This window comes from Microtus ochrogaster, chromosome 4 (genome assembly GCF_000317375.1).
Source record: "Microtus ochrogaster isolate Prairie Vole_2 chromosome 4, MicOch1.0, whole genome shotgun sequence".
NCBI lineage: Eukaryota > Metazoa > Chordata > Mammalia > Rodentia > Cricetidae > Microtus > Microtus ochrogaster.
The window spans coordinates 16183409-16194973 of NC_022011.1; the positions used below are offsets into that span (position 1 = coordinate 16183409).

An 11565-nucleotide genomic window follows, 5' to 3' on the forward strand; every position below is an offset into this window, starting at 1 on the left:
GGACTGTCCGGTGGCTGAGAGCCTACTGAAGGCAGCGGAGAGCGCCGGGATTCGGCTCCGGGGGCTGAGAGCGGCGCGGGCCCACCGAGCCCCGAGCCAGCCCGCGCCGCTGCCGCAGAGACCCGGGGGCTACGGCCAAGATGACCGTGCCGGTGAGTGCTGACCACTGGAGACCCCGCGCCCCCCGCGGCAGGCCGGGGCCACCGGGGGTCGCCGGAGGTCCTTCTCAGGTCGTGGTGGGGAAGAGGATGGGGGCGCCGCCCCCTAGCCGACTTCTCTGATCCTGCTTTTCCAACCTCTTCCTGGGAGAGCCGAGTGGAACCAGGGCTCATGCTGGCCCCGCGGGGAGCTCCCCGGGACGGCTGGGCTGGGGTGAGGGTGTTTGTGGGCCTCTTAAGAGCCCCTGGGACTAGTGGGCCCTGCTGGGGTCCGTGCACCCCCCTCCCCTCCCGACCTCTTCCCAGAGTGGCCAGGCCTACTGAGGAGAGGGCTCTGTCACTCCCTGGAAACCCATGTCCAGGTCAGCTAGGCCGGCTGACGGGTGGGAAGGTCTGTACTGTTCCCCAGAAAACTCCCTGGGAGAGCTACCCTATTGTGCTCCCGGATCCCCACCCGGATGGCCGTGGCTTGGGGCGGGGTCTGTGCTGTCCCTGAGACACCCTTACCCCAGAATGGTTAGCTTGGCCGGCTAATGGAAAGAGCATACCTCCCCCTCCCTCTGCTTTGTACACTCACTTTGTGGGAAGTTTGTTGGATGGTAGAACCCCAGGGCCTTTCGACCAGCGTCTCCTTTCTGTTGGGGCTTCCCCTTGCTTGACACCCCCTCTTCCTAACCCATCAGAAAGACCTGAGCAAACCTTACTCTAGGGCTTAACAGTTGGGCCATGGATCTCTCCTCCTGAGATGGCCAGGGGTTATGGCTACCAGGGTGACGGACTGGCTCAGGTACAGGCTCCACTTTACAGACAGACAGACAGAGGTGTGAGGCCACACCTTCATCCTGTCTGCACAGTAGTAATGGCCTGCAGCCACAATTTCTCTGCTGAGTCAGAGTTTTTCCCCAATGACAGGAAGGGGCAATGGTCCAGAACCTTGTCCAGCATGGCCTTATTCAGGGACTGCTCTTCATCCACTTGGGGCCGGGTACTGTGAGGCACATTGTCGAGGCTTCCTGGCAGGGCAAGTGGCCTCTTAATTAACCCCCATAGGGTATGGAGACTCCTGGAGGAGAGAGGCTGGTGTAAGTGCAAAGCATTGTTATTACAGAATTAAAGATCCCGGCTCCTGCCCGCCCCCACAAGTGGTAATGCTGAGTTACAGATGAAAAAATTAGGGCTTCCAGGCTGTGCTGATGGGAGCCCCCACCCCCATCGTTTCTGGTTCAAAGCATAATTGCCTCATCTCTAGGAAGAGACAGAGAAAGCCTGCCAAGCCCCTCTCCTGTTCCGTTCTGCTTCTGCAAAGCTCAGGATTTTCTCTGGCTTGGGGCATAGGGCACCAACCAGCTCCACCCCTGTGGACACCGGTCAGGGAAACAAGGCAGATGACTGAGCATGCCGGAGGGCAGTAGTGAGCAGCCAGTGCCCCTTAGGACAGGTCTCTGGTGGGGAGGTTCAGGATTGGTTTGGCTGTCTAGAGTCAGTTCAGAGACCCTTACCTCACAAGATTTCAGGTGGTCGGCTTGGCTCTGTCACTGTGGTACCATCTGTAACCAAAGAGGGCAAGGGGTCTGGTAGGACTCGTATAGCTAAGAATCACTATGAAGAACCAAAGTCAAGGTCTATCCCCACCATGCTCCACTCCAAAAGTCACTTCTCGCCCTCTGGCTTGTAGCTACAGCCCTCAGTGATTCTGCACAGCATGTTGCTAGGCTGTCAGACCACTGTCCTCTCTCCTGGGACTTGGTAACCTAGTGGAGGCTTCTAGGAAGAGCTGCCTGCTCTGTCCTTGCTCAGGGAGCCCAGACTAGTGACTGGCCATGTGGTACTCAGGGACACATTTGAGTTTTAAGCACACCCATTCATTTGGGCAGTCTTTTCCTGGATAAAGCTGACGCGGGCACTTTGGCCCACAGAAATTACAAGATGCTACAGATGGAGATGGGAGGTAATAGCAGAGAGAAAACTTGGGATGGACTAGGTTGAGTTGTGGTTTCCCTGGTATCCAAGCAGAGCCTGTACAGGGTTTTACTTTTGCTTTGCTTTGTTTTGGTTTTTGAGATGAGATCTCATTGTGTAACCCTGAATAGTTTGGAATTCACTATGGAGACCAGGCTGGCCTTGAACTCCCACAGAGATCTTCTGCCTCTGTCTCCTTCCAAGTGCTGGTCTTTTTTTTTTTTTTTTTGGTTTTTCGAGACAGGGTTTCGCTGTCGCTTTGGAGCCTGTCCTGGAACTAGCTCTGTAGACCAGGCTGGTCTCAAACTCACAGAGATCCGCCTGCCTCTGCCTCCTGAGTGCTGGGATTAAAGGCGTGTGCCACCATCGCCCGGTTCCAAGTGCTGGTCTTAAAGGTGTATACCATCATTACCCCTTGCTCTGCTAGGGCCTTACCTCTGTTATTTGACCCCTATGGGATATGGGATCCAGAGGGAGGAAGGCACCATGGTGGCCCTGGCTCCCAGTGCATGCTCTTTCTTCTGCTGAGAGCTAGAGCAGCAAAGGTACTTTGGCAGTGTTTGGCCACTCATTCCCTGACTCTTCCTCTGCCATCTGCCTTCCTTCAGTGCATGGCTGGCCAGTACCATAGGCCTATCTGGTAGTCTGTCCTAGCTTGCTGGTCACACTAGAAAATGACTGTATTGTGTCTCAGACAAGAGGCTGGCTGCCCTGTCACAGTAAGGTGAAGAGCAAGTCCTGTGCAGAGCCCAGTCCCACTGCTGTCTGTTTCTGCCTCTTGTTTCTTGTCTGTGAAACTGGCAGTCTAGTCTAGTCTCTACTGGGCCCTTTCTTGGAGGATGGGCTTTCTTTCTTTCTTTCTTTCTTTCTTTCTTTCTTTCTTTCTTTCTTTCTTGATTTATTTATTGTGTATATAGTGTTCTGTCTGCATGTATGCCTGCAAGGCAGAAGAGGGCACCAGATCTCATTATAGGTGGTTATGAGCCACCATGTGATTGGTGGGAATTGAACTCAGGACCTCTGGAAGGGTGGCCAGTGCTCTTAACCTCTGAGCCATCTCTCCAGCCCCAGAACAGGCTCTTACAAGGAACACCTATGCTGCCCTACATAAGCATGTACTATGTGTTGTGAATGGGTGTGAGCATAGATGGGGGTCCTCAAGAAGGACCCATATGTGGCCACAGTCACATGGCCAGTGGGATGGGAACCAGAGTGACAACGTTTATAGTGGTAAAATGACCACCATCCTGCATGGCCACTCTAATTTCAGGGCTGCAACCCAGAGAGCTCTTGACAACTTTCTGTGGCTTTCCAAGCGTGACCCAACTTTTTTTTTTTTTTTAATGCTATGTGAAAGGCAAACCCAGAGTCTCTTTGTTGTCCTTGCAGATAGCCATCTTGGGCTCACAGAGATCAGGCAGACTAGTTTTGACTAATCTAGCAGCAGCCAGTGAAAATTAGTGAGCACTTGGTTGAACCTGGGGCCCCTCTGTGCTTGAGAGAGTTGGCCAGGGAGCCAGAGGTCTGAGCTAGGACTAATAGCTGTCCGGGTCGCCAACCCTGTAGGAAGGGCACAATAGGTGGGGAGAAACCGAGTTGGAATCCCAAAGCACAACTCAATCCCCAAAGTGCATGCCATACCCTCTCCTGTTACTGGACTTCGGTCCTTCCTGCCCTTCCCTTTGCAGAAACTGCTCTTAAACCTTGTACCCACTTTACCAGGTAGCTTACCCCTGCTCACCCATGCAGCACTGCCCCTGGACACCTCCTGGCCTCATTTGTTACTCTGTATTTAAAGATGGGATCATAAGGTTCCTAGCAGATTCTGTCACAAGACTGAAGGTGCAGGACCTATGACCCCCGGGCCCCAGCTGAGCCACCTGCGGAGGGTGTAGAGGGTGGCATTTGCCACCATGCCAGCGCAGGTAATGATGGCCCTACATAACAAACCTTTCCAGGGAACTTTATTGAAGACCAAGTGGGGATCAAAGAAGCTGCTACTTCAGGATGGGTACAATGCTTTGGTAGGTCAGGACTAAGGGCTCTATAACAGTGTTTCCTTGGGGGGGGGGAGTGACAGGACTGCATTTGGGAGGGAGGTCAGCAAGGGATGCATGCAGCTCTTGATAAGAGGCTGTATAGTGGTGCTGCTGTGAGGTAGTCACCGTTCCCAGCCTCTGTGGCATGTATGGTGGCCAAGGACCCACTCCTGACCTCCCTCTCCCTCCAGTGGCTTTTTCTTTGTGGCTTATTTCAGTTTCGTTCCTGCCAAGGCTTTAGTGGTGAGATGACCCTGGCCTCTCCCCTGCTCTGCACAGCCTGTGGGATCCTCTTAAACCTTGAGCAGGTCATTCTCCTCAATTCTCCAACAGAGTGGTCTCTGGTGGCACCATTGGCTAGTACGCCACATCTCGGGCCAGCTGGGCGCTCTGCAGCCATGCTGTCTGGAGTGGACAGAATTGCATACACGTAAAGCTTCTCCTCAGGCATGATCTGCAGCAGCGTGGTCTAGTAATAGAAGCAGCCAGGCAGGACTTCAATGCCACCTGTGGATCTCAGTGCCCTAAGGTACTAATGATGGTAGTGGAAGGGTGAGTGGCCCTGGGCAACTCGGGGACTCGCCTTGTAGTCAGCTGTGTCCGCTCCTACCTCCTGCCTTCAGGGATCTTTTCCACCTCCCAGCCTCAGACGTAGCCTCCTCATTGCTGCTTGCTCTCCTTGTTTCCTGGCCAAATCTCATTATTTATTTTCTTTTTTGGATCAGTGTCCTTGTTGTCATCATTGTCATCATGTGTGGGGGCACATGTGCAGGAGTGGAGGTCAAAGGATGACTTATGGAGTCATTTCTCTCCTCCTGCCTTTATGTTGCTCCAGAGATAGGACTTGGGTTGTCAGACTTGCCCAGCAAGTGCCGCTGATTCTCACTGGCCCGCACTGCTTTTGTGTGCTCTTAATAACTGTTTGCTGAGGCATTGTCTTCCTTGATCCAAGAAAGAGAGCCAGGACCTCAGCAGAGGTGGTGAGGGACGCCCATTCTGGCAGGAGAGATGGTCACAAGTTGTGGCTCTAAAGTTAATCTCTTTTCTGGGGGAGATTAGAGGCTAAGGGGGCTTTTCAGTAATTTTATTATTAAACCCTGCCAAATTCCATGAAGGATTTGAAACAGATTATAGTAAAAGACACAGTCTGCCATCATCAAAGCCTCCAGAGCTGGGTAATATATAAGGAAAGAGGAACATTATTCCAGAAAACCTAGGTTAAGGGGGCATAGAAATTAACTGTAAGTTCTCTGGCACCCAGTAGTGGGTTTAGGATCATGGTACCTGCTTTGGGGTCTTTCAGAATACTATGCAATGTCATCCTGTTCTGTGCTTCCTGTCATTTTACCTGTTGAGACTTTTCTGTTGAGGTAGATTTTTACATGTCATGAAATGTGCAGGTGTTAAGTGTACACAAGGGTAAGTTTGGGACTATGAAGAACATCATCAGGATAAGGAATGTCACCGTCACCTCTGAAAGTTCTCAGGGCCCCATGAGGCAGTCAGTGCTGTGCCTTCTCCCACTGTCTTAGATTTGCCTCTTCATTCTGTGTTAGTTCTGGCTTCTTTCATTCAGCAAAATAGAAATCGCCATCCACTTGGGGAGTATTTGTTCCTCCTTGGTTGCTGAATATTCTTCTGTTGATGTATATGCCGCAGTTCATTCAGCCCGTCCTCCTGCTTTTGTTTAACATGGATTTTTTACTGTCAGAACACTGGCATATTGTTTGTATTAGAAAACCTTATAGCCGGGCAGGGGTGGCACATGCCTTTAATCCCAGCACTCCAGCAGCAGAGGCAGGCATATCTCTGTGAGTTGGAGGCCAGCCTAGTCTACAGAGCTAATTCCAGGATAGGCAGGGGCTATTATACAGAAAAACCCTGTCTTGAACCCCCCCCCCCAAAAAAAGAAAACATGACATCTAATCATACAGCCTTAGGTCATGCCCAGAAATTTGTCTATGCCCTAAAACACTATCTACCCAAATGATCTGTTTGCTCAGAATGTGGTGAAACCACAGACCTCCCTGTTCACAGCCTTCCAAGCAGGGCCTTAAGAGTTTGCATTCCTCTCCGGGCGGTGGTGGCGCACACCTTTAATCCCAGCACTCGGGAGGCAGAGGCAGGCGGATCTCTGTGAGTTCAAGACCAGCCTGGTCTATAAGAGCTAGTTCCAGGACAGGCTCCAAAACCACAGAGAACACAGAGAAACCCTGTCTCGAAAAAACAAACAAAAAAAAAAAAAAAAAAAAACCAAGAGTTTGCATTCCTTCCACCCCGTCATCAAAGGTTAACTTTAGCCTTTGGAATCACCTGTGATGTCCCAGGAGGTCCTGGCTGGAGGGCCTAAAGGAGAGCAGGTCAGAGAAGATAAATCCTGGACCCGAGCTGATTGATCCTTTGGGCCCTCCCCGCTGGGATTGACCCAGACATCCTACCAAGCCACTCCTGCTCAATTTGAGATCCCAAGTCCAGTATACACTTTACCCTTCAAGAAGCCAGAAGCCAGAGCTGGGACCAGCTTCCCAAGGGCCCCTCCTGCAGCCCTCAGGCCTGATATCTGCTCCTCCTCTCCAAGCAGCTCACTTGACTGTGCTTTTAAAATCGGTTTCTCTTTGCTTTTCCTGCAAAGGTTCACACATTTACTCACATGTTACCTCCTCAGAGAAGCTCCCATCTTATCAGAACAACCCTCCCATCCCTGCCACCTACTTCGCCCTTTCTGACTCTCGCCCATGCCCACCTCCCACAGCCCAAGTGTAAGTTCTCTGAGAGCGGGACTCTTTCCCTGGCAGTGCCTGATACCACACAACAGTTGGCATGCATCTGATGCTCAGACCGTGGTGCAAATGACGCCACCAGTGCAGTTGGAGGGAAGACCTGCCCACCCCAGCGTCGGCTATGGGTCTGGTGTGACTTCACTCCAAGGAGGAGCTGCACCCAGATCTCAAATGAGGTTTTGAGGGAACATGGGCAGTCTTAGAACATCTCAAGAGGGAGGAGGGAGAACAGGGAAGGCTTGCTTGGGGAGTGGGCTTAGAGGTGTGCACTTGTGTTTGTGGGGGGGGGGGGGTCCAAGAAAGAGGGTGGATGGGACTTAATGTCTAGTGATGTGGGATGTATTTGTGCTGCTGAGGCACACCAGAGTGCCCTGTGCATCCTTGTCAGTGCCTGGGTATGGGCCCAGCGCTGGTAAGGTTGCCTTTAACAATACGTATACTGAGCTCTGAGAGGTGCGGTGACCCGCTGAGGATGCTATATGTCTACACAAATGCTGGAGTCATTTGTGTAGGCTCCTGTCTGTGGAGGCTTAGTTGAGATAAGGCCTTGGTCTGGGTCTCCTGAGGCAGATGGGGCCCTGCTGTGTAGGCTGAAATCAGCTCATGTGGGGTCACCATGTTTCTTTGCAAGGAGGGAGCTGCTCTTACATACCCTGGAGTCCCTGGACTGCTGCCTGTGACCCTGCTGACCCTCTAGCTCACTGACTCCGGCCGCTGTGGCTGACAACCCTGTTCTCTGCCCATCTGTGGGTATCTGTGGGTGTGGGCACTGGTGCTCAGTAGAAGCTGCTGAAGGCTTGGAGCAGATGGTACGTGAAGTCACCCCCTCTGTCTGAACTCTGGTTGCTATGGGAGAGTGAGAGCAGATGGCTCAGCTGGTGAGGCCTCTTGACCACACCCTGTCCCTGCCCACCCAGGCTAGCTGACAGAAAGAACCAGGGCAGCCACCAGCAACTGAGCGTTCTCTCCAGGGATAGGGACCTGTCCCGTGTTCTTCCTTATCCCTTGCTCCTCTGTTCCTTGACAGGTTTCCTCTACTAGTCTGACTTTTCCCTAATGTTGAGGGGATGAGGAGGCAAGAGTCAGATACCAGGGGCAGCCACAGGGCAGCCACACTAGGCCCAGCCTCTGGTCCACACAGGGAGTAGCAGTACTCAGGCCTAGCCCACTCTTGTCTGCCAGCACCCAAAGAGGCCTCTGCTGAAGGGAAGTCCTGTGTGAAGCAAGTACTTCTCTCAAGTTGCCACTGCTGCAGAAAAATGTGAAAAGGGGGTTACCCACCCCCCCCCATTTTGTCCCAGGACCACACTAAAGGCAGAGAGGGGAGTGGGGAGGGAGTGCTGCTTTTATATACCTTGGAGTTTGTTAGGGGCCTAACTCAGTTTGTACCTTCCTCACCCCTGGGCTATCCCTACAGAGCAGGTAGCACCTCCTCCACATCCTTCAATCTGCCCCAGAGCACAGCTGACCAGAAGAATCTGGCTCCAGGCAGTAGGGCCCTTTCAGGAGGAGTGAAGGCTCTCACTGGTCACTCCAGCCTGGGAGCACAGGGACTCTAAGGTTAGCAGCTCCAATACCTCACACCCACACTGCTGTCTGGTGACATGCTTAGGTTGCCGAATGGGCAGTTAGAGCTGTAAGCTCTGCTACCACTTCCTGGCTGTCTAAGCTGGCAGAGGCACTGCCCTTTGAGCCTCTGGAAGGTGGCATTCCACCTCCTGGTCTCCAGACTGATGTGACAGGCTGTCTGTCATAAAGGCGCCTGTAGCCTTGCCCCGGTTTTGAGCTTGAAACTGTGAGTATTATTCAGAAGGAAAGCAATAGCTCCTGTGGCCCTTTAGGGACAACATGTCTTCCTGTCCCTGGGGCTTGCAGTGCTTACCTCCGGCCTCAGGAAATCCTTTCCTGCTGCCGCTCCCAGAGCTGGCCATCAGCTGACCTGTCTGTCCAGCCCAAGCTTCAGAAGGGGAGACTGTGCCTTATCTCATGCAAGTCATCTTATGCCTGCTCTGTTCACTCTTAGCCATTCATAAGTGGTTCTCGTGTAGCTGCATGGTCTTCCTGGAGGGGGCTGGTTTGTTCAGCTATTCCCCTAGGGTTGGCCGTTTTCCATTATCCCCTTTGCTGACATAAGTGGGCATTACAGGGCGTTACACGGTGATAGCTCTTCTGTGTTCTGTACTGCTTCTGAGGCTCAGAAGGCCAGAAGGCTCCAAACTTATCCCAGGCTTTTCTCCTCAGTAGGGGTCCAGGAAAAGCAGTAATAGAGGCAGTTGAGTGGCCTACTGTGTTTACTGTGGGAATGCCCATTTTATGCCTCAGAAGTTAGTGATAAATCCCCCTGTGTCCTGTGAGCTTATCTTCAACCTGGTAAAGAGACTCCAGGCCACTCCTGGGATGATTGACATCTGTCCTGCAGGGTGGGAGCTGTTGTCCGGCCATGCCTGTGCAATCCTTCTCCAGCAGTACCCTCTTGCAGCTGCTCCTTTGCATATGCCCTGTGTGTGCCTGATCCAGTGTATGTTGCCCCTGTATGTAGCTGTGCTTTTGTGTATTTGTTCCTGTGTGTGCCTGTGCCTGCAGCCTGTGTCTGTGTCTGTATGTGGTGTCCTCTCAGGCTAGCTTTTCCCACAAGGTTCCACCTCATTACACACCCCTCACCAATGAAGCTGAACTTCAGAGAAGTGCTGGCCCAGTGCTGAATGCAGGGCCATTGTTTTTTTGTTTTGTTTTATTTTTTGGGGGGAGATGGGAGAGAAGGGATTACTTGGGTCTCAGACACCTGTCTATTTGGAGACCTGAATGTGACTGAGGTAACTTTAGTCTGGAGTGTCCTTGTCCCTAAGTTCCCTTTCTACTGCAGAGTAGTCAGTGTAGGATGTCAGCTCCGTCCCTCCTGTGCGCGGTTGTGTGGAATGAGACAAGGACCCTAACTGTGTGTCAGTCTCACCTGTAAAGTGGGGCCAGCCAGAAGGCTTGTGTTACAAAACTGCTGTGGGCATGAAATGAGCACGTGTTCCAGCCCGCATGGAGGCTGTGTCAGTGCCGGGGAGGGGCTACTATACCTTTGAGCACATGTGTTCAGGCCAGCACAGAGGCCACAGATGTGTGTAGGCAATATCCCTGTCACCACTCTTCCACATACCCCACATAACCAGCCTAATGGGTGCTCCTTCCTCAGTAGCTTGAGAAGTGGCACCCCGCCCCCAGCACAGTGGGGTGTCAATCCTGGGGTCTTGCTTCGAAAGCGGAAATGCCATTCCAAGGCTCACAGGCTGGGGGGGGGGGCGTGTTTAAGTGGAAAAGGAGCAAATTTTTGAAATGCCTGAGCCTGAGTCCAGCTCCCTTCCCCCACTTCCACACTCACAGGCACAGCCCCACCCCCAGTGCCACTTTAATCTGTTTCTGAGAAAAGAGGGTCTCCCTTTCCCAAGGACCTAGCTAGTCACTGCCTCCCTGTGCTGCCTTCCCTTGGCCAGGGGTGGACAGGGGTTATTCGTCCCCTTTGAGGACCAGGCCTTTTGTGTTCATGTCCATCCTGCAGAAACCTCCTACCTGAAAGCCTGCCTTTCAGGCCTGGCAATGACTTCTGGGTCCTGCTCCTCCCCTCCAACGTACAGACCCAGTGACACGTTGAGGACCCTTCAACCCAACACAGTGGGGCAAATGCTTAGGCATCTTCCCACTGGATGGAGGCTGAGGATGTAGGAGAGAGAGACCTGAGTAGGGCATGGTGACCCGCAGGAGGGAATGTTCCAGGTGGTGTTCAAGGACACTGGGTCAATTCTCCTTGCCCTCCCGCCATGCTGTGAGCTCTGGCCAGTGATTTCTAAGTCAGAAGCCAAGGGGAAATGCAGGCGCCTTAGCTTTTCAGGAGGGTTACAATCCAGGAGTCTAGTTTAACCAAGTGTTGAGAGGACACATGAGCACTATCTGGGCTGCTGTGGCCCAGCCCCTGATGCAGGAGCTCTGGAGAAAGTCTGCCCAGATGCTGTGGAGGTTGGCCTTGAGTATGTGTGATTGGTACCCACCATTCTCCAGAACTCTGCTGAGTTTAAGTGGTCCATCTCACTGCTTCCTGGCATCAGCAGCTGCCTGATACAGTGTAGTAAGGGGCTAGGGACTGCTGGTTGCTCATGATGCTGTGAGATCTGAAATAAGTTTCATTCCAGTTTTTCCAGCAATCTGTGCTCAGAGACTTTGCAGCATCCAGATTTTGCTGCTTGGGTGAAGTTATTGACCTGAAACCTAGCAAAGAGCTTTGAGGTGAGGTGAGGCTCTGCCCACTGCTTTCTCCAGGTAACTTTTCCTTCTCTCTCATTCTTAAAGTGCACATTTGGACGTTCCTGAAATAGGCAAGTTGGAGCAGGTTTCAAGAAGGTTGCTGCTGCCACCCAAACACTGGGCACGTGGACAGGACTGACTCAGGAATGGGGGAGCAGGGGGGTCTCCTAGGGCATGACTACAACCTGATGATCGTGGAGATCCTGCTTCTGGAGCCTGCATTCAGTTTAATGAAGAACTGGCGCACGGTTTGGCAAGCCTCTAGTTCCTTGCTTAGATGTGGTTACTCTCTCTGTCTCTCTCTCTGTCTCTCTCTCTCTCTCTCTCTCTGTCTCTCTCTCTCTC

General features: G+C 52.6%; 1 protein-coding gene across 1 annotated transcript in view; it reads left to right on the top strand.

Moving 5' to 3' along the window:
• The window catches only part of Bcar1 (BCAR1, Cas family scaffold protein), a 36158-nt gene continuing 24593 nt past the window's right edge, over positions 1-11565 (top strand). The window contains exon 1 of the mRNA XM_005345648.2: positions 1-152. Coding sequence (XP_005345705.1) covers positions 141-152 — 12 coding nt within the window. The 5' untranslated portion in view covers positions 1-140. The remainder of the gene's footprint in view (positions 153-11565) is intronic.